This window comes from Anomaloglossus baeobatrachus, assembly GCF_048569485.1.
Source record: "Anomaloglossus baeobatrachus isolate aAnoBae1 chromosome 5 unlocalized genomic scaffold, aAnoBae1.hap1 SUPER_5_unloc_23, whole genome shotgun sequence".
NCBI lineage: Eukaryota > Metazoa > Chordata > Amphibia > Anura > Aromobatidae > Anomaloglossus > Anomaloglossus baeobatrachus.
The window spans coordinates 894,282-921,770 of record NW_027441799.1 but is presented as its reverse complement, the minus strand read 5'-3'; the positions used below and the strand labels follow the sequence as shown (position 1 = coordinate 921,770).

The 27,489-nt window shown below is 46.4% G+C and overlaps 1 protein-coding gene across 1 annotated transcript in view; it reads right to left on the bottom strand.

Moving 5' to 3' along the window:
• Window positions 1-22,804: 22,804 nt before the first annotated feature.
• LOC142259057 (uncharacterized) overlaps window positions 22,805-27,489 on the bottom strand; it is a 75,225-nt gene continuing 70,540 nt past the window's right edge. The window contains 2 exon segments of the mRNA XM_075331584.1: window positions 22,805-22,828; window positions 25,871-26,850. Of these exon segments, the coding sequence (XP_075187699.1) occupies window positions 22,805-22,828; window positions 25,871-26,850 (1,004 nt within the window).

Below are 27,489 nucleotides of genomic sequence, written 5' to 3'. Positions count from 1 at the left end.
TCCACCTGCAGAGCCGCACACTAGATATATAATAACCTGCACCTACCTCCACCTGCAGAGCCGCACACTAGATATATAATACCCTGCACCTACCTCCACCTGCAGAGCCGCACACTAGATATATAATACCCTGCACCTACCTCCACCTGCAGAGCCGCACACTAGATATATAATACCCTGCACCTACCTCCACCTGCAGAGCCGCACACTAGATATATAATACCCTGCACCTACCTCCACCTGCAGAGCCGCACACTAGATATATAATACCCTGCACCTACCTCCACCTGCAGAGCCGCACACTAGATATATAATACCCTGCACCTACCTCCACCTGCAGAGCCGCACACTAGATATATAATACCCTGCACCTACCTCCACCTGCAGAGCCGCACACTAGATATATAATAACCTGCACCTACCTCCACCTGCAGAGCCGCACTCTAGATATATAATACCCTGCACCTACCTCCACCTGCAGAGCCGCACACTAGATATATAATACCCTGCACCTACCTCCACCTGCAGAGCCGCACACTAGATATATAATACCCTGCACCTACCTCCACCTGCAGAGCCGCACACTAGATATATAATACCCTGCACCTACCTCCACCTGCAGAGCCGCACACTAGATATATAATACCCTGCACCTACCTCCACCTGCAGAGCCGCACACAGATATATAATACCCTGCACCTACTTCCACCTGCAGAGCCGCACACTAGATATATAATACCCTGCACCTACCTCCACCTGCAGAGCCGCACACTAGATATATAATACCCTGCACCTACCTCCTCCTGCAGAGCCGCACACTAGATATATAATACCCTGCACCTACCTCCTCCTGCAGAGCCGCACACTAGATATATAATACCCTGCACCTACCTCCTCCTGCAGAGCCGCACACTAGATATATAATACCCTGCACCTACCTCCACCTGCAGAGCCGCACACTAGATATATAATAACCTGCACCTACCTCCACCTGCAGAGCCGCACACTAAATATATAATACCCTGCACCTACCTCCACCTGCAGAGCCGCACACTAGATATATAATACCCTGCACCTACCTCCACCTGCAGAGCCGCACACTAGATATATAATACCCTGCACCTACCTCCACCTGCAGAGCCGCACACTAGATATATAATACCCTGCACCTACCTCCACCTGCAGAGCCGCACACTAGATATATAATACCCTGCACCTACCTCCACCTGCAGAGCCGCACACTAGATATATAATACCCTGCACCTACCTCCACCTGCAGAGCCGCACACTAGATATATAATACCCTGCACCTACCTCCACCTGCAGAGCCGCACACTAGATATATAATACCCTGCACCTGCAGAGCCGCACACTAGATATATAATACCCTGCACCTACCTCCACCTGCAGAGCCGCACACTAGATATATAATACCCTGCACCTACCTCCACCTGCAGAGCCGCACACTAGATATATAATACCCTGCACCTACCTCCACCTGCAGAGCCGCACACTAGATATATAATACCCTGCACCTACCTCCACCTGCAGAGCCGCACACTAGATATATAATACCCTGCACCTACCTCCTCCTGCAGAGCCCCACACTAGATATATAATACCCTGCACCTACCTCCACCTGCAGAGCCGCACACTAGATATATAATACCCTGCACCTACCTCCACCTGCAGAGCCGCACACTAGATATATAATACCCTGCACCTACCTCCACCTGCAGAGCCGCACACTAGATATATAATACCCTGCACCTACCTCCACCTGCAGAGCCGCACACTAGATATATAATACCCTGCACCTACCTCCACCTGCAGAGCCGCACACTAGATATATAATACCCTGCACCTACCTCCACCTGCAGAGCCGCACACTAGATATATAATACCCTGCACCTACCTCCACCTGCAGAGCCGCACACTAGATATATAATACCCTGCACCTACCTCCACCTGCAGAGCCGCACACTAGATATATAATACCCTGCACCTACCTCCTCCTGCAGAGCCGCACACTAGATATATAATAACCTGCACCTACCTCCACCTGCAGAGCCGCACACTAGATATATAATACCCTGCACCTACCTCCTCCTGCAGAGCCGCACACTAGATATATAATACCATGCACCTACCTCCACCTGCAGAGCCGCACACTAGATATATAATACCCTGCACCTACCTCCACCTGCAGAGCCGCACACTAGATATATAATAACCTGCACCTACCTCCACCTGCAGAGCCGCACACTAGATATATAATACCCTGCACCTACCTCCACCTGCAGAGCCGCACACTAGATATATGGCTGCTCTGTGCTTACAGGACCTGTGATGATGTCACATGGAGGGGAGGAGTCAGGGGTCACATGGTCAGCTCCTCAGTGTATGCAGGGCTCTGCTGTGCTGGGTGTCATGGTGCTGGATGAGGGGAAGTTTATGTCAGGGGCTTATAAAGTGCGGCACAGAAATCCACAAACAGACACGTAGCAGAGGTCTGAGAAGATCGGGGACAAGTAGCTGAGATACTGGAGACCACAGACAGTCACTCCTTTGTGATGTTTCGCCGCCTTTACTGTAGTGACTTCAGTTGTTGCTTGTTTGTATTTCTTTCTACCTTAAGTTTTGTATTAAGCATGTGCAATGCAGCTCAAGGGGGTTCACATCTGGTGAGTGACTCGGCCATTGCAGAATATTCTCTTTATGGTACTCTTATGTAACACCCCTTTAGGCCTAAGCCACACGGCGAGAAAAGCGGTGCGAGTGGAGTGCGATAAAACATCGCATTCCACTTGGACCAATTTTAGCCTGTGTGTCAGCGCACATGAGCGATTATTTTCTCAGCCCTAATCGGTCCGAGAAAACAATCGCAGCATGCTGCGATTGTAATGCGAGGCTCTATTCTCTCGCACCCATTCAGGTGTACCACAAGTGCAGAGCAAGATTCGCAATAGCCGGCTACAGAGGAGGAGAGGGGGAGAGAAATCCCTCCCTCCCCTCTGCAGCTCCTGCCCGCTCCTCCTAAGCGCTTGGCAGACCCCGCAGCTGAGGTCTGCTCACACGGTCGGACCTAAGTCGCAGGACACACGCATGACACTCGGCTTTGCTGTGCTGCCAGCGCGAGCCGAGTGTCATGAGAGAGGATCGCAGTAGATCCCCGTGTGGCCCCAGCCTTAATCTGCTGCTGCGACAGGGTGCTCGGTAGTTCTCATTTTGATATGACGCAGTGCCTCCACCCGAATCTTGCTAGGAGCTCTAGGGAAATGCAGAAAGGTCTTTGTCTTCTGCTAGGGGTCGACTCGGGAAACCCCTACCCACGCTCCGTACACACTAACAATAACTGATGTTAGAAATCTTAACAGGTTTATTTGCAGGACGATGAAAACTGGCAATTGCAGGGGAAAAGCAAATAAAAGTGAACAACAGGTAATGTTATACAGTATTCTACAAAAACTAAGGAAGGGCTCTTTGCAATAGACCTGAAGGTTAGGGGTAATGCTTCCTCTTTAACCTACACCACACACTCTGCTGACTAATTACTAGAGATGAGCGAACCGGTCGCGGTTCGGCTCGAGCTAGGTTCGCCGAACGGAGGTCCCGTTCGAGTTCGGTTCGTCGAACGTTCGACGAACCGAACTCGAACCAATAGGCTATAATGGGAGGCAATCACAAACACAAAAATGCATTATAAATGTACACATACAGTTAATAAACATTGCCATAACACTTACCGGTCCCCGCGATCCCTCCTGCACTCTGTCTCCTGCCGCTATTGCATCCGATGATCGCTGAATCCTCCCGGTGACCAGCACTGCCAGCAGTGATGCAGGACCTATCGTGACGTCAAAATAGCCATGTGACCAGTCACGTGGCTATTATCTCATTGGCTACAGACTGGTCACATGACTATGACGCGTCATGTAGGACCTGCGAGTGCATCTCTCCGGTTCACGGTGCACATTTGTGTATCGCCGTGTACCAGCGACATGCTGTAGCACACGGTCGACTCCCCGTTCCGTTAGGGACCGGCTGACACAGCCGGTCATTAACGGAGATCACCATTGCCATAGCAACGCAGTTAGCGGTGACATCACCGCTAACCGCGGCTCCGGGCATCACATGATCGGAGCCCTGTTGCTATGGTAACGCGTCTGTCACCGCCAGCAGCCACCAGCACTGATCTCTCACTCCGTGAAGGCTGCAAGCTGCTTTCCGTGCAGCCATCACGGAGTGATTTCTGCACGGGAAGCAGCGTCTTCCCCCATTCAGCAGTGATGGAGCAGAGCTGCATTTGTTGAACGAGAAAGACAGAATACCATGGATCGTGGAGGGCTGACAGGGGGTAATAAAGATGGAGTCTCTAATGTGTCTGTGTATTTATTTCTATTAAAGTATTTTTTCTCTGTGTGGTGTCTTTCTTTTAACCCTTTATTGGAGATTCTTAATGGCTGGGTCAAACGTGCCTGACATTAAGAATCTCTGGCTTAATACTAGCTAGTAAAACAAAGCCAGTATTAACTCTTGATTACCCAACAAGCCACCCGGCTTCAGGGCTGTTGGAAGAGTTGGATACAGCGCCAGATGATGGCGCTTCTATGAAAGCGCCATTTTCTGGGGCGGCTGCGGACTGCAATTCGCAGCAGAGGCGCCCAGAAACCTCGGGCTAACCTGTGCTGCGGATTCCAATCCCCAGCTGCCTAGTTGTACCCGGCTGGACACAAAAATGGAGCGAAGCTCACGTCGTTTTTTTTGGTGGGCAAAAAACTTCTGCATACAGTCCTGGATGGAGTATGCTGAGCCTTGTAGTTCTGCAGCTGCTGTCTGCTCTTCTCCATACAGACAGACAGCAGCTGCAGAACTACAAGGCTCAGCATACTCCATCCAGGACTGTATGCAGAAGTTTTTTGCCCCCTGAAAAAATGATGTGGGCTTCGCCATATTTTTGTATGCTAGCCAGGTACAGCAGGCAGGTACGGCTGCCCCCAACCCCCAGTTGCCTATTTGTACCCGGCTGGGAACCAAAAATAAAGGGAAGCCCTTTTTTTATTATTTCATGAATTTCATGAAATATTTAGAAAACAAATGACGTAGGCTTCGCCCCATTTTTGTGTCCAGCCAGGTACAACTAGGCAGCTGGGGATTGGAATCCGCAGCACAGGTTGGCCTGAGCTTTCTGGGCCCCACTGCTGCGAATTGCAGTCTGCAGCCGCCTCAGAAAATGGCACTTTCATAGAAGCGCCATCTTCTGGCGCTGTATCCAACTCTTCCAGCACCTGCCTGCTATACCTGGCTAGCATACAAAAATATGGCGAAGCTCATGTCCTTTTTTTGTAGTTTTTTGGCAAAAAAAATAAAAAATGCTTCCCTGGATTTTCCATTGCCAGTGAAGGTAACACCAAGCAGTGGGGGTTAGCAGCCAGTAGCTGCTTGGATTACCCTTAGCTAGCAATACAAAAAATGCAGCCGGAGCCCATATATATTTTAATTATTTATTTAAATAACTAAAAACAAAATGGGCTTCCCTGTATTTTGATTGCTGGACATCACAGTGCTGTAAAAATAAATCTTTAAAAAAAATGACGTAGCGCTCCGCGGTATTTTTGATTCTCAGCGCAGATAAAGCAGACAGCTATGGGTTGCCACCCCCATCTGCCTGCCGTTACCTTGGTTGGCAATCAAAATACAGGGAAGCCCATTAATTTTTTCTATTTAAAAAATAGTTAAAAAAAAAATGACGTTGGGTCCCCCCATTTTTGATAGCCAGCTAGGGTAAAGCAGACGGCTGTAGCCTGAAAACCACAGCTGGCAGCTTTACCGTGGTTGGGGATCCAATGTGGAGGTCCCCCCAGGCTCTTTTTTTATAATTATTTTATAAATATTAATAATTACACAAAAAAAGTAGGGTCCCCCCCAAATTGGATCACCAGCCAAGGTAAAGCGGACAGCTGTGGTCTGGTATTCTCAGGGTGGGAAGGTCCATAGTTATTGGGCCTTCACAGCCTAAAAATAGCAGGCCGCAGCCACCCCAGACGTGGTGCATCCACTAGATGCGCCAATCCTGGCGCTTCACCCCAGCTCATCCCGTGCCCTGGTGCAGTGGCAAACGGGGTAATAAATCGGGTTGATACTAGCTGTAAGGTCACCTGACATCAAGCCCAGCAATTTGTGATATCATGGCGTTTATTAGATACCCAACATCATAAACTGTCAGTACTAACAAAAAAAAAATCGACAAAAGAAATTTATTTGAAAAACCAGTCCCCAAAACATTCCCTCTTTCACCAATTTATTGTAAGAAAAAAAATAAAAGGGGTCCCACGATGACTCTGGACCGTCTAGAATATGAGGGGGAGACACTCAGGGAACGTATCCCCCATTTTCTAGGAGTGCTGTCACGCTCCCCGGCTCCGCTGCCACGCTCCCCGGCTCCCCTGCCACACTCCCCGGCTCCCCTGCCACGCTCCCCGGCTCCTTTGCCAGGCGTCCCCTGCTCCACGGCCTCCATGCTCCCTCACCTGCGTCCTCCAGGCAACCCGGTCCCCGGTCCCGGCGCCCATCTGCAATGCTGAGCGCTCCTGCCTCCTGTGCACCGCTCCCTGCTCTGGCTTCTGGCACCCGGGTCTCGCGCATGCGCATTAGGGTGCGCGCGCGGTCATTGACCCTCTCTTAAAGGGCTAGCGTCCTCCAACAGGATATTGAAGATTCAGGTGCAGGGTATATAGGGGGTTCCTTTCCAAGTGGGCGGGGCCTGTTCTTCGTGTTTGCTAAGCTAGGAGTCAGGTCTCCCTGTGCCATTATCTCGTACTTACCTATCTCTCTTGTAGAGCCGCTCCTGTCTCGCCAACCGGTCCTGACGGTTCCAGAACCCCGAACGGACTGTCCGCCATCTTCTCAGTTCCTACCGTCTCCGATCCCTGGATCCGTGTGGTGACCGACCTCCCCGTTCCGCTGGTTTCGGACCCTGCCTGACATCATCTCGGCCTCCGAACCTGCGCTCCGTCACCCGGACTACCTTCAGAGACTCCGTGGTCCCAGGGACTTCTACACCCACTCCTCTGAACGGACTGTCCTGCTACCCGTAGTGCTTCGGCTACCGGGCACCTTGCCCTCGGTGGGGTGCTCAGTCCAGTGGATCCACCTCCTGGGCCTACCCGTCATCCTGGTCCTAACAAGTGCAGACCCTTCATGTGAGGAGTGTGGGTGCAATGAATCTGCACTCACTCTTCCCGGGTCCACAGCAGCAGAGTCCATGTCGTAATAGTTGCTACCAAAGCTGCAATGCCCTGCTCATGAGGTAAGGGCATGCCTAATCAGGAGAACTATTTTACATTTCCAAATATTGGTATTTGCTGATATTATTGCTATTCCACCTACTATATATTGGGGATAGGATCTTGGAATACCCCTTTAAGTCCAGTTATCCAGCTGAATGAATACTTAACAACAGAGCTCGCTATTTAGATGTGTTTTCTTGTGGCGTATAACGGACTCTCATGTTTGGTAGTCATTCAGCAGGGCAACTATAAAAGCAAATCCCTCCATTTGGAAATGTAGTATAGCTCTCCTGATCAATTATGTTCCTTACCTCATGAGCAGGGCATTGCAGTAATAATAATAATAATTTATTCATTTATATAGCGTTATTAATTCCATAGCACTGTATGTCTTTGGAGTGTGGGAGGAAACCGGAGTACCCGGAGGAAACCCACGCAAACACGGGGAGAACATACAAACTTCTTGCAGATGGTGTCCTTGGTGAGAATTGAACCCAGGACCTCAGTGCTGCAAGACTGCAGTGCTAACCACTGAGCCACCGTGCCGCCCATTTAGCTTACAGATGCATAACTACCACTCACTGTGTCTGAACACAGGAAGCTGAGCTGACAGCCGCTCTGTGCATGCGGAAGCGTCTATTGTGAAGGAGAGGGCCGCGGGGGATCAACACTGCACAGGTACCGTGGGACACCGGGGAACACCGGTGGGGTTATAGGGGGTGACCTGGCAGGGCCTGGGGAGGAGTTTTCTGTCGCATGTGTCATGGCACATGCGACAGAAATCAGAGGAGTAGGGTGAATGCGGCCGGCGCGCTGCTGTGCGCGCGGCCATCTTGGATTTCTGGGAGGGCATCAGGGGGGGCACTTTGGCGACACCGGGGGACCGGTGGGGTCCGGGGAGGAGATTTATCATGTTTGTTCATGCCAGATGGGAGATAAATAATTTTTTACCGGCGCTGTCATTTACTGTAACGTGATCATCGGTGTACGGTGTATACCTGTGATCACGTGAGCGGGGACCGGAAAAAACGTCCTGAATCATGATCTCCAGGGTCTCAGCTAGCCCTGAAACCCCGGAGATTCTCTGATGCTGGGGGGCGCTATTCACTTATTTCTGCCTGCTGTTTATAAACGGTGGATCAGAATAAGGCTACATTAACACGACCGATCCATTTTTGCAGTCTGCAAAAAACAGTCCGTTTTTTTTCACGGGTGCATCCGTGTGGCATCCGTTTCCGTTCCGTAGACCGTCCGTATGTCATCTGTTTGTCATCCGTGTGCCTTCCGTTTTTTTTGTGTACTGCAAAAAAAACTGAAGGAGGGTAAATGCATAAATTTACCCAGGATCCATAGCTTCATCCTACATGAGGCGGTCACATGTTCACTCCAGTGCCATTTTCTACTGCTTTTCACAGCGTAGAGCGCTCTGGTGATTTTCTTGTGCTTGTGCACTTCAGATCAGTCTTTTCTGTCATTATAATGGCAGAAAGACACATAATGTCCCACTCTCCTGCATTTTGTAATTTTGCACCCTTTGGTGCCTTTCATGTGGCACTAAGGGGTGCTTAGCTTTGTATTTAGCCAAAAAAATGAAAAAAAAAAAAAATGACGTAGGGTTCCCCCTAGTTTTGTAGCCAGCTAGGGTAAAGCAGACGGCTGCAGCCTGCAGACCACAGCTGGCAACCTCACCTTGGCTGGTAATCCAAAACTGAGGGCACCCCACGCTGTTATTTTAAATTAAATAAATAATAAAAAAAAATAACACGTAGGGGTCCCCCCAAAATTGGATCACCAGCCAAGGTAAAGCAGACAGCTGGGGTCTGATATTCTCAGACTAGGGAGGTCCATGGTTATTGGACTTTCCCAGCCTAAAAATAGCAGGCCGCAGCCGCCCCAGAAGTGGCGCATCCATTAGATGCGCCAATCCTGGTGCTTCGCCCCAGCTCATCCCGCGCCCTGGTGCGGTGGCAAACGGGGTAATATATGGGGTTAATACCAGATGTGTAATGTCACCTGGCATCAAGCTCTGGGGTTGGTGAGGTCAGGCGTCTATCAGATACCCGACATCACCAACCCAGTCAGTAATAAAAAAAAATAGACGACAAACACATTTTTATTTGAAAAACACTCCCCAAAACATTCGCTCTTTAACCAATTTATTAGAAAGAAAAACAAATCCAGGTCTGGTGTAATCCAAGGGGTTGCCATGACGATCCACACTGTCCCAGTCAATGAAGAGCAGAATGTTCCCCATTGGCTGGGAGAGCAATGCAGTGACCTGAGCTAACATCAATGGGTCAGCCCAGGTCACTGGAGGGCATGACAAGTGCTGCTGTCAGCGAGGTACATTACCTGCGCTGATCTCCAGCACACTGACAGCACCTGTCACTGAGTTCAATGACCGCCGCCTTCACAGTCAAGTATCGCGAGAGGCCCGTGACGTCACCGCTAGTCAGTCTCAGGTCGGAAGCGAGAGGTGATGTGACAAGCGGCGGCCATGGAGGACAGTGACAGCGCTGAGGTCAGGATGGCGGGACTTCATCACCGCAGGTAAGCCGAGCGGGACCATGTGTGCAGAGTGTGTGTGCAGAGTGTGTGTGTGTGTGTGTACGTGTGTACATGCCGCGGGCAGGAGGGGGCGGAGCGAGCTGAGCGGGGAAGTGTGGGCTTCCTGCACGTAACTAGGATAAACATCGGGTTACTAACCAAAGCGCTTTGGTTGGATACCCGATGTTTATCTTGGTTACCAGCTTGTGGCAGGCTACCAGCGATGGCTCCTGCACACTGTAGCTATAAAAAGCCCTGCTAAAACTATCGAATTTTAGCAAAAAAGCTCGAGTTCTAGTTCGATCTAGAACAGCCCCAAAATCACTCGAACCGCGAACTGGAGAACCGCGAACCGCGCTCAACTCTACTAATTACTATCTACCAACTAACACCTGCAGCCTCACAAATGACACAGTCCCAAATTGGAGCCCCAGTTGCAGCGGTTGTTGGCGCGCTTGCTGTACGTTGGTGCACTTAAAGTAATGAAGGCAGTATTTCCCCAGGGCTGGTCCTATGCAAACTCCCAGTTAGTGCAATCAAAAGTCCTCATTAGCAAGGCCTTGTAATTTGCTCCAGCACAGTTCTCAAACACAACAGTGCATCTTTAACCATGATGGAGACAGAATTGGAGGAGTTGGAAAAAATCTATTAAAAATAACTGCTCAGTTGAGCGGATTACCAGGATGGAAACGGAGATTGAGCAAGGCCTTTCTTTCTAAGTTAGAAAAGGAAATTAGTAGCCTAAAATTAAAGAAATATAATAGGGACCTGTCAGATTACACCAATACGACGGTCTACAGGTGGCATTCTAGATCACGTCTGGGCTATCGAGCCAAGACTTTGTCTTATGGCCAATCAGCTTCTATGTCTTTATTGGTTTCTCTTGGCGGTTCGTCCTCCGGGATGTCAACTGGAGTATGTGAGTCTGAACAAAGCGTGGGGGCCCGTGTTAAGTCTATCCGGAATAAGCAAACATCAGCTAAATCGAATGACAAACACAGCAAAAACAAACTACAGGTGATTAACCTTTCCACGCACCCTCTCTGATGCCCAGTTGGACATGCTGTCCAGGGGCCTAACATTTTCACAAACTAATCATTTCGACTTTTTTTCAGCATTAAAGGTGTACATTTATTCGCACGCAAGATAGTTTTGAAAAAACTTCATCATAAACGAGACAATAGTGGTTTGGATAGCCCGGCCGAGAGGGAGGCGTTACAGACCCTTGAGGATCTTCTGCTTGAACAGTCCAGTGTCTCTACAGGTGTGTTCCCAAAATCGCTACTGCCCAGATCTACTAGATTTCCCCCCTTGTCCCTTTGTCCTGCCGTTGAGGTCTTCACTAGATTAATGGTGGATAAGTTTAAACAAATCACGGTTAAGAGACAAGGTGATAACCTAACTCATAAACAAAGATCTGCTCTTTCTGAACTGAGCAATTATAATGACATTGTTATTAAACCAGCTGACAGGGGGGCAATATAGTGATCTGGGCAGTGGAGAATTACGAGAAAGAAGCTTTACAGCAGTTTCGTGATAAGGACACCAACATGAGGCTGCCATCTAACCCCTTGTAAAATATATACGTTATTCCCAAATAACAATCTTTAATAAGATATAAAAATCACACCAGTAGTGTATAATACAAGAAATTTGTCAGGTCACATATATACATAGTACAATATCATTTGAAGGATAGGCATAGATATTCAACAGGGATAAGGTTCACATATAAGGGATGAAGTCGGAGCTCAGGACTTAACTTTGAAACCATATTTCGGTTTATTCAGGCAGCGCCACATAGTAAGGGAATGTAGGAGGTTTGCTGTCCATGAAAGTCCAGGTAAGTATATGCTGATGCTCTCCAAGTGTCCCCTTATTTTTTAATAATAGCAGGAGTGAGCCATCAAATTCATGGTAGAATTACAACAGTCTCCACCTCGACGCGTTTCCCCACATAATAAACATGTGGTTCATCAGGAGGCCAAAGAGGTATGATAGTAGATATGCAGATCCATGGCGCCAGTCAAACAGGATCCATAGCCAGACAGACAATGCTGGAAAGATAATGCTGCCATAGTCCAGAGAGGCGTCATGCCATCTAACCCCTTGCAGCATTTTTATATTGACCTTCTGGGAATCCTGGAGGCGGCGTGTGAGAGCGGCATTATTGATAAAAAATGATGGAGGGGCTCTCCACTAAATATCCAAAGGTGCCTACATTCTACCTATTACCTAAGATCCATAAAGATGCCCTTAATCCCCCGGGGCATCCTATTATGTCCAGCATAGACAGCTTGTGTGATCCAATTTTTAAAATTATTGATTCTCATCTAAAATCTCTAGTAGAAACCTTGCTCTCTTATGTCCGTGACACGACGGACATCCTCAGGAGGATTGACGGCATCTTTATGGATCAGGATATGTTGATTGTAACAGCTGATGTGAAGAGCCTTTACACATGCATATCACATTCTGATGGTCTGAAGGCAGTCCGCCTTTTTCTTGATATGGGCGGTTGTGATGGCAAATTGAACCTCTTCATCCTTGAGCTGCTCCACTTTGCACTTACGCACAATTTTTTTATTTTTAAAGATCTATTTTATCTGCAGCAGCATGGCACTGCCATGGGGGCGGCCTGTGCCCCTTCATATGCCAACCTCTTCCTTGGCATGTGGGAGAGGTTCGTTTTTGGCGATGGGGGCATCAGTGCCAGCTCCCATGTGCAGTGCTGGCTCAGATATATTGATGATGTATTATTTTTTTGGCAGGGCACGGTGGAGCAGCTTGATGCATTTATGGGTCAATTGAATGCTAATAATCTTAATATAAAACTGACATATAAAAATAGCAGCAGGTGCATTGACTTTTTGGACATCAACATCGAGGTGGATCCTTTGTCATTCTTACAAACTAGTATGTATCGGAAATCCACCTCAGTCAATGCCCTGCTGCATGCATCCTCAGCCCATACCTTTGCCACCATACGCGCCATCCCGACTGGCCAATTCTTAAGGATTAGGCGGATCTGCTCCTCTGACCAGTCATTTGAAAAACAGGCCGCAGAACTCAAACGCCGTTTCCAGGATCGTGGATACAGCAATCGCTGCATTAAGAAGGGGTATTTACGTGCCAAAAGAACTCCACGCACACAATTCCTTCAATATAATTGTAAACAACAACAACCCTCCTATTTGCTTTATAGGAACCTTTAACAACCAATGGCAGATGATGCGGGGCATGCTTGATAGACACTGGCCTGTTCTACGCACAGATCCAATTTTGGCAGACATACTCCCTTCAGGTTCCCTTATGACAGCTCGCCGTGCTAAGAATCTCCATGACATCCTGGTAAGGAGTCATTATATTCCTCCGCTTTCCAATCCGGCCCGACACAGGGATGTTTTCCCTGTGGGCGGTGTGTCGCATGTCCTAATATCCTCCGCGACACAACTTTCTCATCATCGGACGACACACGGACAATAAATATACAACATCATATCACATGTGCTACCACGCACGTGATTTACTATGCTACCTGTCCATATTCTCTGGTATATGTTGGTCTCACATCACGCGAATTGCGGGTGCGTACCAGAGAGCATGTACGGGATATCCGTGCTGCCTCCGATGTGATCGATGTCACTCTCCTGAAGACACTTCCTCGACATTTCAGGAGATTTCATGGATGTGATCAATCCGGCCTTAAGGTACGGGGTATCGATGTTGTTCATGGAGGCTCCAGGGGTGGTGACCTCAAGAAACGTTTAGCCCAAGTCGAGGCTCGTTGGATCACCATCCTTGGGACTTTAACACCTGGAGGCCTGAACGAAAACATCAGTTTTGTGTCTTTTTATAGGGTTTATCTAAGCTTTTCCAAGCATAATGTTCTTCTTATATCACTTGGTCGTTTTTAACATACCATAATTGTTTTAATTTTGTTTTTATTACTCTACCGCTTATCAATTAATTCGTCTGTGGCGAATGTATTTCCCAGTGGTCTTCTTTTATGTATACTTATTCCTCTCTTGTTTATTTCTTTTTATTAGAACCGTCTTTGATGCAATACTAAATTCGTTTTCTGATCTTTGGACGTATCATATAAGATCCTGTTTTCCTATCACCCTACAGGTTTGTGCCGGCATCACTGATATCTTCTGAATGGACGTTCCTGCTATTCTACGATCTTAATACCACACATTGATATACTCCTGACATATGTGTGTATTTGTTGTCATATTATTATTGTGTTTGGTACAACAAACGATTATCTTGGAAGCATATATATATATATTGATCTATTTTTCTATTGGCCTTTTACTATATTTATATTTGAAGTATTTATACTCTATGACCAATGGTATACTTTTAACGTGACATATGATCTAATGATCAGCATGTTCTTTCTAAGCCTTCTTTCTATCCTTAATATATATCTCATTCCCCCTACTTTACAAGTTTAGTCTGCTGAAGCAGCATTAATGTTTACTATGTTTGGTATTTTTGTACCTCTATGTTTATACAAATGTTCTTAGTCTGCTGGCAGTTCGTCGCAGGGGCTATTGTTTTGCCCCGCTCGTAATGTGCACCTGGGGCGGTGCATTTGTGTCTTACAATGTGTTTTGCTGATAATAGGATGTATTAATTTACATCACTTACTACACACCCCTTTTCATGCCCGTCTCAATCGGAGATAGGCCCGTAAGTTGCTGTGTTGATGCGTCTCCGGCGCTATAGTCACCTGCTCTGTGATTGCTTGGGGGCGGGATTTCTGGAACTACGTCAACTATGTGTGGTTTCACGCCCTGACATGCTTGATGTTGGGTTGGCTCACTTGGTTGCCGGGGTTACGCGTCCTCGGCACGTGTGCCTTCCTGACTCAGCCTGAGGGCTGGATACTCCAGCAGTGTGGGACACTTCCAGACCATTGCCGCTAAATTATTCCCGTTTTATATAACTGTCCCCTTACCTTAGCGGTGCACTGTGCTACTAGTATTATTATGCCTTGCTGTGATTGCGGTTAGCAAGGTGTGTGCTTTTTTTATAATCTGTGTCCTATAAGTGATCACTAAGTGACTTATGATCTTATGTACCTGCCCCGGTGAGGACGTGAATCGGATGTGATAGATTTATGTTTTGTTATGATATGTTGGCAGAAGAACATGCTGATCTATTCTAACTAATATATGTCTCTATAAACTTGTCCTCAATCTGGGATTGGCTGGGTGGTCACTGTGGAGACGTACCTCTTACGTTTTACGTGTCTGCTTTGTGACTGGCTGGAGGCGTGACTCCTGGAAGTATATCCACCATGTGTTGTGTTACGCCCTGTTATGTCTAATGCTGGGTTGGCTCGCGTGATTGCCGGGGTTACGCGTCTTCGGCACCACGTGTTCTTTCCTGACTTGGCTGGAGGGTGGGACATCTGGTAATGTGAGATACTCCCCGGTTCACCTTACACTAGATGTTTCACATCTCTTGAACATTTGTTTTTCATTATCAGTAGCGTACCATGCTACCAGTGCTGCCACGTCAGATTGCGATTACTATTAACAATCTTTGTGATCTTCTTATAATCCGCCTTTTTCAGTGATCATCATGTGACCAGTCTTAGGTTTCCGCCCAGTATCTAGGTGATGCCCTATCACCTGCTTGATGGGCGTTATTGTTCTCTCCATCACATATCCCTCGGCTGAGGGATTGTTACACCTGACGGCAATGATAATTAACAGAGGCTATTTATACCTACTGGGTTTATACTGCCATTAGGGTCTTCCTCCTTGAGAAAGCAACAATACCTGTGTGAAACACGCGTCGGTGGTGATCCTAACTCTTCTGGGTATGTGTACATAGGTGTTACTATGCCTCAGGGTCCCCTGTTTTATTACCTGAACCACAGTTTTTCTAGGTAATTATTTTAACCTGTATTTGTATACATACTTACCACGATTCCTGGATGGCTATGTGCACACGCACTTTACTATTTTAATGTCATGATCTCATCCAGGTTTACCCTGTTATCACGTGGTATACTTCAGGTTAATCTAGGTTAACATCTACACTAGTACTCTGTACTTGGGCCCCTGATTTGTTCCATGCATCCTTGTATTTAATTGGTGTCTATTGATACTGGGGCTAAACTCTCCTTGCATGATTATTATCCTCCCATGATTCTGATTCTCGAACTCGAGGGTCAGAATCCTCTAACCAAATCTTATGCATGAGTGAATGGGTTATGTTTTATACATACCTGGTGACATTGTGGTTTCCCCTGTTACTGTCACCTCATTGTAGGACCTTCTATTCCCAACCTCATAGTTGTTAGTAATTCTATTAAATCATGCAATGGAGTCTGGTCCATGTCATTAAGTGTCTTGCTTACATTATATTTAGTCCCGTCATTTAGACTTTCCCACCTCTTCCACGGTTACTTCAGACAGACAGGAAACTTTTACATTAACCAATTGAATATAAACCTTGTACACCCCTTGTGATGTTTTGATTTTCTGTAATAATTTTAAGTGTGATTTTGTGCTGTCTTGCGTGTTATCTCCATTAATAAAATTCTTGTATTTGCATATATACTCGTATTTCTCTTTTGTTCACACTTCTCAAACTGTAGAACTACAAGTCACAGCAATGTCCTACTCACTTCTGTCTGCAGCAGGTTTGTTTTCTCAGACCATTCCACACTGGAGCTTCTGGATTCAATGGCTTGCAGAGAGTAGTGGGTACAGCAGGCAAAACAAAATCCTTCTTCGGCATGGTAAACCTGGAGGACAGCAGCTCCTACTAATAGTGCAACCTGTAGCTTCAGAACTCAGTCTCTCATCACACAGAGTGGCAGCTTCACCCCTGCAAGATGGCTCAACTTCCTTCCACTCCCTCCCCCCCCCCCCCCCCCCGTCCTGTTTCCTCCTCCCCCAGATTTGCATGGCACCTTGGGAGTTGTAGTATTCTGCAGTTCAACCAAAGAAGCAACATCTGTAGAGGTGAATGTGGGTGGAATTCTATAGATCGCTCCCAAAGCAGGTGCCACACTTAGATACTGAAATGTCTACTTTCTTGAGAATGTTTTTTCACTTGGGTGGATGTTGTGTAGGACTTTTCCTTCACTAAGGAAAGGATTCTGTGATCACCCATCACTATTGTCTTCCTTGGACATCCAGACCTGATTGAGTTCCCATGCTCTCGAGTGCGTTCATTTGTTATACAAAATTTTTGATTTGGCCACCCCTAACATTACTACTAGCTCTCATTTTTTATCCTAATGATGTTCTCCTCCTTTAACCGCATGTTGTGGGTTTACAACAACAGCTTCCAAATGCAAATGTCACATCTGGAATCAGCTCCAGACCTTTTATCTGCTTAATTTATAATGGATTCATGAGGGAATATCATACGCAGCCCATTAAAGAGCTTTTAAGATAATTGTCCAGTTACTTTTGGTCTCTTTTTAAAGAGACCGCTACATGTTTATGGGCTGTAATTCCTAAGCCCTGGCTCCAATTAGTATGTTAATACCCTCAAATTAAAGCTGAGAATCAGCACTTAAAAACGCATATCGATTACATAACTGTATATTGAAAATGTTTTGGTAAACAGGTAAAATGACAAAGGAGCTGTGCTGTCACGCCCCCGTCCCACCCAAACTTTGCCAATTTTAAAGTGAAAATGCCAAAAGCCGCCAAAATTTGGCACCACTTTGAATTGATCCAAATTTTTGAGACTTTTCAGAGTTTTTGTGACAATTTTTTGGCATAAAAGCTTTGATAAATTGGGATCAGAGCATCTTAACAACTTCCACATATCTAGGCTGCAGTGTGATTCAATTCTCCCCTCATTATTTTAGTGTGAAATGTCTACAGCTCTGCTCAACTCCAGAGGTTCTGAGGCAAAATCATCACATCTAGACAATAGAGAAAGACAGGCATGAAGAATATATATTTACAAGCATTTATTGACAAAACAAGCTTTGAAATGCAATTATATACAATGTGATATACTTAAGAGTTCCTATCTCCAATCTGGGGCTGCGCTTTTTAGTAAATAAAGCAGTGGGCAACCTGAGATTAGTGAATTATCTAAATATAATCCAGTATCAAAACCTTTCACAAATGTTCCTAAAGGCTCTCAAAATACCCAACTTACTTGCAAAGTGGAACCTGAATTTCCATTTTGTGGGATCTCAGTGTGCAGAGCGGGATCCCACAAATCTCTGCAGCTGCTCTAAGCACGATACATTGCTCTCTCACCTAATCCAGCGCGGTCATATACTTGTTTAAAGGAAAGGTGTCGCAGTTTTTTATTTTTGTATTAATAATAGTGATTATGAAAACAAGTATTTTTAATACAAAATTAAAATCACTGCTTATTTAGTTTTTATTTAATTCTAATTTTACTAAAGGCACTGGGCGCTGCCATCTTGGATTTGGTGTTTGTAAGGACAGATACTCACCTCCTTTATGGCAGCCCTCTGTGCATAGACTCGGATAGTCAGGCTCCGACCCCATTTAGTAACATTAGAGAAGGCATCTGCTGTGAAATGCACGCGCCCCCTGGGCTATCCAGATCACAGCAGAGGGAGTAGATCAGCACCATCATTGTGGCGCACACAGCGTATGATGTTTGCTCCACTTTACCCCTGTCAACCACCGGGATGTATGAGTACGGGGCGCCGGGCCGCTCCCCTCCCCCCGCTGTTACAGATTCCAATGACACCCCCTCCCCCCGCTCTACCCAGCCCCGCTCTCCTCCCCCTCCGCCGCTGCCGGCAAGCATGCAGCAGAGCTGTGTGTGTTTGTGTGCGTGTAGAGCATGTGAGTACCTACGCCCCTCCCCCCACCACCGCAGATGCTACTGTCTCCAATGTTCCAATGATACCCCCCACTCTCCTTGCTCCTCCCCCGCAGCTGCTGCTACCGTCTTCATTGACACCCCTCGCTACCCCCCCATGCCTTGTATCTAATCCTCTCTTGTGTGATACTGCCTGCTGTGCATCTAATCCTCTCCTGTGTGATACTGTCTGCTGAGCTGTGTATCTAATCCTATCCTGTGTGGTACCGTCTGCTGAGCTGTGTATCTAATCCTATCCTGTGTGATACAGTCTGGTAAGCTGGGTATCTAATCCTATTCTGTGGGATACTGTCTGCTGAGCCGTGTATCTAATCCTCTCCTATGTGATACTGTCTGCTGAGCTGTGTATCTAATCATATCCTGTGTGATACTGTCTGCTGAGCTGTGTATCTAATCCTCTCCCGTGTGATACTGTCTGGTGAGCCGTGTATCTAACCCTGTCCTGTGTGGTACCATCTGCTGAGCTATGTATCTAATCTTGTCCTGTGTGATACTGTCTGGTAAGCTGGGTATCTAATCCTGTCCTGTGTGATACTATCTGCTGAGCCGTGTATCTAATCCTATCCTGTGTGGACCAGTCTGCTGAGCTGTGTATCTAATCCTATTCTGTGTGATACTGTTTGCTGAGCCGTGTATCTAATCTTGTCCTGTGTGGTACCGTCTGCTGAGCTGTGTATCTAATCATATCCTGTGTGATACTGCCTGCTGAGCAGTGTATCTAATCCTCTCCTGTGTAATACTGTCTCCTGAGCTGTGTATCTAATCCTATCCTGTGTGATACATGTTCGGTGAGACGTGTATCTAATCCTGTCCTGTGTGGAACTGTCTGCTGTGCTGTGTATCTAATCTTATCCTGTGTGATACTGTCTCCTGAGCTGTGTATCTAATCCTTTCCTGTGTGATACTGTCTCCTGAGCTGAGTATCTAACCCTATCCTGTGTGATACTGCCTCCTGAGCTGAGTATGTAATCCGCTCCTGTGTGATACTGTCTGCTGAGCTGTGTATCTAATCTTATCCTGTGTGATACTGTCTGCTGAGGTGTGTATCTAATCCTATCCTGTGTGATACGTGTTCGGTGAGACGTGTATCTAATCCTGTCCTGTGTGGAACTGTCTGCTGAGCTGTGTATTTAATCCTATCCTGTGTGATACTGTCTGCTGAGCTGTGTATCTAATCCTCTCCTGTGTGATACTGCCTCCTGAGCTGAGTATCTAATCCACTCCTGTGTGATACTGTCTGCTGAGCTGTGTATCTAATCCTCTCCAGTGTGATACTGTCTGGTGAGCTGTGAATCTAACCCTGTCCTGTGTGGTACCATCTGCTGAGCTATGTATCTAATCCTGTCCTGTGTGATACTGTCTGGTGAGCTGGGTATCTAATCCTATCCTGTGTGATACTGTCTGCTGAGCCGTGTATCTAATCCTATCCTGTGTGGACCAGTCTGCTGAGCTGTGTATCTAATCCTCTCCTATGTGATACTGTCTGCTGAGCCGTGTATCTAATCTTGTCCTGTGTGGTACAGTCTGCTGAGCTGTGTATCTAATCATATCCTGTGTGTTACTGCCTGCTGAGCCGTGTATCTAATCCTCTCCTGTGTAATACTGTCTCCTGAGCTGTGCATCTAATCCTATCCTGTGTAATACGTGTTCGGTGAGCCGTGTATCTAATCCTGTCCTGTGTGGTACCGTCTGCTGAGCTGTGTATTTAATCCTATCCTGTGTGATACTGTCTGCTGAGCTGTGTATCTAATCCTTTCCTGTGTGATACTGCCTCCTGAGCTGAGTAGCTAATCCTATCCTATGTAATACTGTATGCTGAGCTGTGTATCTAATCCTCTCCTGTGTGATACGTGTTTGGTACGTCGTGTATCTGATCCTCGCCTGTGTAATACTGTCTGCTGAGCTGTGTATCTAATCCTATCCTGTGTGATACAGTCTGCTGAGCTGTGTATCTAACCCTATCCTGTGTGATACTATCTGCTGAGCTGTGTATCTAATCCTATCCTGTGTGATACTGTCTGCTGAGTGTGTATCTAATCCTATCCTGTGTGGTACTGTCTGTTAAGCTCTGTATCTAATCCAATCCTGTGTGATACTGCCTCCTGAGCTGAGTATGTAATCCGCTCCTGTGTGATACTGTCTGCTGAGCTGTGTATCTAATCTTATCCTGTGTGATACGTGTTCGGTGAGACGTGTATCTAATCCTGTCCTGTGTGGAACTGTTTGCTGAGCTGTGTATTTAATCCTATCCTGTGTGATACTGTCTGCTGAGCTGTGTATCTAATCCTCTCCTGTGTGATACTGCCTCCTGAGCTGAGTATCTAATCCGCTCCTGTGTGATACTGTCTGCTGAGCTGTGTATCTAATCCTCTCTAGTGTGATACTGTCTGGTGAGCTGTGAATCTAACCCTGCCCTGTGTGGTACCATCTGCTGAGCTATGTATCTAATCCTGTCCTGTGTGATACTGTCTGCTGAGCTGTGTATCTAATCCTATCCTGTGTGATACAGTCTGCTGAGCTGTGTATCTAACCCTATCCTGTGTGATACTGTCTGCTGAGCTGTGTATCTAATCCTATCCTGTGTGATACTGTCTGCTAAACTGTGAATCTAATCCTCTCCTGTGTGATACTGCCTCCTGAGCTGAGTATCTAATCCTCTCCCGTATAATACTGTCTGCTGAGTTGTGTATCTAATCCTATCCTGTGTGATACGTGTTCGGTGAGACGTGTATCTAATCCTGTCCTGTGTGGAACTGTCTGCTGTGCTGTGTATCTAATCTTATCCTGTGTGATACTGTCTGCTGAGGTGTGTATCTAATCCTCTCCTGTGTGATACTGCCTCCTGAGCTGAGTATCTAATCCTCTCCTGTGTAATACTGTCTGCTGTGCTGTGTATCTAATCCTGTCCTGCGTGGAACTGTCTGCTGAGCTGTGTATCTAATCCTATCCTGTGTGATACGTGTTCGGTGAGCCGTGTATCTAATCCTGTCCTGTGTGGAACTGTCTGATGAGCTGTGTATTTAATCCTCCCTTGTGTAATAATGTCTGCTGAGGTGTGTATCTAATCCTCTCCTGTGTGATACAGCCTCCTGAGCTGAGTATCTAATCCTATCCTGTGTGATACTGCCTCCTGAGCTGAGTATCTAATCCATTCCTGTGTTATACTGTCTGCTGAGCTGTGTATCTAATCCTCTCCTGTGTAATCCTATCCTGTGTGATACGTGTTCAGTGAGACGTGTATCTAATCCTGTCCTGTTTGGAACTGTCTGCTGAGCTGTGTATCTAATCCTCTCCTGTGTGATACTGCCTCCTGAGCTGAGTATCTAATCCGCTCCTGTGTGATACTGTCTGCTGAGCTGTGTATCTAATCCTCTCCTGTGTAATACTGTCTGATGAGCTGTGTATCTAATCCTATCCTGTGTGATACTCCTGCTGTCCTTGGTGACACTTTAGACATTTCTGGTCACCAACAAAATGGCTCCGCACTGTGATCTAAACTTCATTCTGTGTTATCCTTTGGAAACCCTCAGATTGGGAGGGGAGGTGACATCACACACAGGAGAGCAGACTCCGCCCACTTTACTGCAGCTGTAATCCAGGCTATTTCTACAGTTTCAGATTTCAGCAGCTGCTTCCTCTAGTGTTTAAGAGTGGAAAATATCAAACTTTTTATTTTTTTATTTTGCTCAATTAAAAACAAATAATATTTGAGCAAAACATTAATACTTAAAAATGTAAAGTTATTATTATTTTTTTTTTTTTTGGACGACACCTTCCCGTTAAGATTTTACTGAACTGCTTAAGAAGGATGCCGCAGAGCTGGGGTCGTAGAGCTCACTCTTACACGATCAGTTATCGCTGAGGGTTGTGGGATCTCACAACCTGGAAGTTTCTTTGGGAGGACATTAGGGACACTTCCAAAAGTTTTGGTACTGGATTATATTTAGAAAATTCACTAATCTGCGGCTCTCCACTGCTTTAGTAAATAATAAAGGCAGCCACAGATTTGTGATAAGCACTATTTAAGGGGAAATTCATCTATCTTACTGCGCAAGAACTATTGTGTAAAAGTCACACATTTTGTGCATCACACACCTTAACTGTTCAAACATTTAGTGAGTTTTGACATTTTTTCTCTGAAATGTAAAAGAAGTTTAGTGAAAGAGGGTGGTGCCTGAAACGGTCAGACAGATTCACAATGATTTGTGCACTTTTAGGTTATACGATTTTGATTGTATTGTAATTTTTTACTCTTACTATTTGTTAACCAATTACCATATTTTTCGGACTTTAAGATACACCCTCCCCCCCAAATAAATTGTGTAGAAAAGGGTGGGGGTCTTAGGGAAAGGGGGGGTGCGTCATAGTCCTGATGTGACGGTGACTGGAGGGGCGGCGGTGGAGGAGTGGGTCACAGGAGGCAGAAACCAGGGCTAACAGTGTACCCGCTAATAACAAAAGTGAATATTCACTGCTCCCCTCACTAATAATCCAGTCTACCTCAACGCACTGAAGCCAGCATCGAGAGATGAGCGGGATTATGAGCATGGGGAGTAGTGAATATTCATTCATTAATAGCAGGCACACATGATCACCCGGTCACCAGCTAACTGCTGCAGCTCGGTGATCACGTGTTTTTTTATTAGAGAATGAATATTCACTGCTCCACACGCCCATAATCCTAGGTGTGGGGACCAGTGAATATTCCGGCAGCCGACGTCCGCGTGTACCTGTAGGTGCATGGCAGTGACGTCATGCGATGTGCCGCTTATACACTGAAGTCACTTGCCAGCATCAAAGACAACACCGCACACTGGGGGAGCAGAGGGATGGTGAGTATAATCAGTTGTTTTTTTATGTCTGCAGTGTGATGAGAAACATATATGGGACGCCCTGGACAACCAGGGGTCACAGGTTAGTAGACACCACACACACACCCCCCCCCACACTAGGAAGTTAACATCTGTCAATCAAGACCTGATTGACTCCCTCAGAGTTAGACAGGCACACCGGGTGGGCGGAGTCAGGCGGAAAGACACGCCCACCGAGAAGTCTGCTGGCCTGAGGCAGGGAAGCAGCTCAGTCCAGTCATGGACAGTAGTTTGAGTAGTGCAGTGTGAAGTTCAGAGTTGGACAGTAAGGGGTAGAGTACAGTTGTGGACAGTGAGGAGTACAGTTGGCACAGTTGAGTGGAGAGCAGAGTGTGACACACAGCGCTGCAAGGGGCCTGGGTCGGAGCCTAGGACCCTCACACAGTCAGGCAGGCAGACGGCAGGGGCCGCCTGCAGGAGACCGGGAACACGACTGGTGGAACCGTAGGGACCGGAACCGAATTGGAGCCCGCCGGACCCGAACACGGGAGCCAGCAGTCTACCGGAGCACCAGGAAGAGTACTCAGACCCTGACTAGGCCGTAGGCCACCATATGGTCCTTTCCCAACCAAAGACCCGATTGAAGGCAACAGCCCAACCCGACTGGATAGCAGCCACCGCCAGAGGCCATAAATCCAAGGGCCAGCGCCTGCGGGCAAAGGAGCTCCCACGACATATTCGCCGGGGAGAGGACTACCCATGCTTAGGCACCGTGGTCCACTTACGTTAGGTGCAGGAGAAAGGGGACCCTGTCACACCGTCCAGTGCTGCAGCCGGCTGTGGGCCGCCCGTTCTACATCTTGTTTGGTTTACCAGAGACCCTAAGTGACTAAATCATGAGTACCGCAACACCGCATCACACCACAGCACTGTGCCCCGCACCATATCTCCACGCAACCGGGCCCCGGGACACACCGCCCCTACCCACGGAGGGGTTAACACCAAAGCTGCGCCCCGACACCGCTCCCGGAAGCTCGCCACCTTCACCGCAGCAGTGGTGCCCAGCATCACCACAACCCGTGAGTAGCGTCACGAAAACCACCCCAACACCAACATACCAAGATGGGAGCCATATATACCAGGATGGGGATCATGTATACTATTATGGGACAAAGATGGGGAACATATATGCCCGGATGAGGGACATATACACCAGGAAGAGAGAAACATTACTGGAAGGGGACAAAATGGGGGACATCAGTACAGAATCGGGGGGGGGATATTACCCCTATAAGGCTGCTTTCACATATCCGGTTTTTCCTGTGCGGCACAATCCGGCGCTTTGCAGAAAAAACGCAACCGTTTTTTTTTTGCCGCCGGTTGCGTTTTTTCCGCATAGACTTACATTAGCGTCGTATTGTGCCGCATGGCCTTGCGTTCCGTCCAGTTTTTGACGGATGCGGCATATTTAGCCGATGCGGTGGCTGGATGGAACGTTGCCTGGCACGTTTTTTTGTCCAGCAAAAAAAACCGCATCGCGCCGCATCCGGCCGATGCGTCGCGATTTCCAATGCATGCCTATGGACGCCAGATAAAGCGTCCTGCGGCAAAAATCGCATCCGTTTTTTTTGCACTGCGCATGCTCAGTAGCCAGCCGCAACCGGCAAAAATCGGACGGGCCGCATGTAAAAACTTATGCAAAGGATGCGTTTTTTTCGCTGCATCCATTGCATAGGTTTTAGAGCCGGATTGGCCGGCTCTGCTAAAACCGGATGTGTGAAAGCAGCCTTACCATGTCAGCAGCAGGTTCCCCCTCACAACAGTGCGTCATGACTACATATTTTGTTTCAATTTTTTTTTCTTCCTCCTCTAAAACATAGGTGCGTCTTATGGTCATAATAATACAGCAAGTTTAAAAAGAAAATGGTGTTTTCCCTGACCAATTCTTACTTGAGCAATTGATTTTAGGATAAAACCCTTTGACTCACGGTATAACATGAATCCTTCTCCCATGTGACTCATCTGACAACCGGACCTGATTAATGATAAAAACATTTACCAAATTCTGAATGCAAGAATGTCTCCTTTACTGTGTGGGTTTTCTCATGGTCAACAAGAATTGTTTTACCAATTAAACATTTCAAATGTTCACAACATGAAAAAGGTTCCTTCCCTGTGCAGCTTCTTCAGATGTTTAACGAGCTCTGATTTCGTAAAATAACATTTTCCACACTCTGAACATAAAAATGGCTTCTCCTCTGTATGATATCTTTGATGACTAACAAGATTTGATTTCCGAGTAAAACAATTCCCACATTCTGAACATGAAAATGGCTTTTCCCCTGTATGATATCTTTGATGACTAACAAGATCTGATTTCTGTATAAAACATTTCTCACACTCTGAACATGAAAATGGCTTATCCCCTGTGTGAGATCTTTGATGCCTAACAAGAACTGTTTTCTGAATAAAACATTTCCCACATTCCAAGCATGAAAATGGCCTCTCCCCTGTGTGAGATCTTTGATGCAAAACAAGATTTGATTTCCGAATAAAACATTTCCCACATTCCAAGCATGAAAATGGCTTCTCCCCTGTATGAGATCTTTGATGGCTAACAAGAGCTGTTTCCTGAATAAAACATTTCCCACATTCCAAGCATGAAAATGGCCTCTCCCCTGTGTGAGATCTTTGATGCGAAACAAGTTGTGATTTCCGAATAAAACATTTCCCACATTCCAAGCATGAAAATGGCTTCTCCCCTGTGTGAGATCTTTGATGCCTAACAAGTAGTGATTTCCGAATAAAACATTTCCCACATTCCAAGCATGAAAATGGCTTCTCCCCTGTATGAGATCTTTGATGCGAAACAAGAGCAGTTTTTTGAATAAAACATTTCCCACATTCCAAGCATGAAAATGGCTTCTCCCCTGTATGAGATCTTTGATGCCTAACAAGAGCTATTTTCTGAATAAAACATTTCCCACATTCCAAGCATGAAAATGGCTTGTCCCCTGTATGAGATCTTTGATGCAAAACAAGAGCAGTTTTCTGAATAAAACATTTCCCACATTCCAAGCATGAAAACGGCTTGTCCCCTGTATGAGATCTTTGATGCAAAACAAGAGCAGTTTTCTGAATAAAACATTTCCCACATTCCAAGCATGAAAATGGCTTCTCCCCTGTATGAGATCTTTGATGCCTAACAAGACCTGTGTTCTGAATAAAACATTTCCCACACTCTGAACATGAAAATGGCTTCTCTCCTGTGTGAATTTTCTGATGTCTAACAAAGCTTGATTTCTGAATAAAACATTTCCCACACTCTGAACATGAAAATGGCTTCTCTCCTGTGGAAGCCGTTTCATGTTCCACATCCCTTCTGTAACTTTTATTTTGCTTACAATTCTGTTGGACTTGCTCGTCATATGTATCACGTGTGATATTTTCATCATGTGTTATAAATTCTGAAGATATTAGATTTCCATCTGAACTCCCAATACAGTCATCTGCTAAAAATAAAAAACACAATGTTATTATTTTTTTAATATTATCTTGAAAGTATATTTATTTTTTTAAACCATAAACATCAGAAATTAAATTGGGAAAAAATGTATTCTGAATCTGTTGTCCAATTTCGACATCTAAAGGCCGCTTTACACACAACGATATTGCTAGCGATCTCGTTAGCGATGTGACACGCCCAGATCGCTGCTACGATTTGCCGAGATCGCTCATAGGTCGTTTTGTAGCGGTCACACGTACCCATCTCACAAACGACGCAACATCGTTCAGCAATATATTGTTTGACCAAGGAGGTCGTGTGGACACTGTCACACAGCATTCCTCCCAACGATTCCGGCAACGACAGAAGCGTATAATTGTCCATAGCATACACCCTGGCGTGTGATTGGCAGGAGTATGATGGAAACACAGATTAAAACAGACAGGAAACACAGATTAAGACAGACGAGACAAATAGCAAA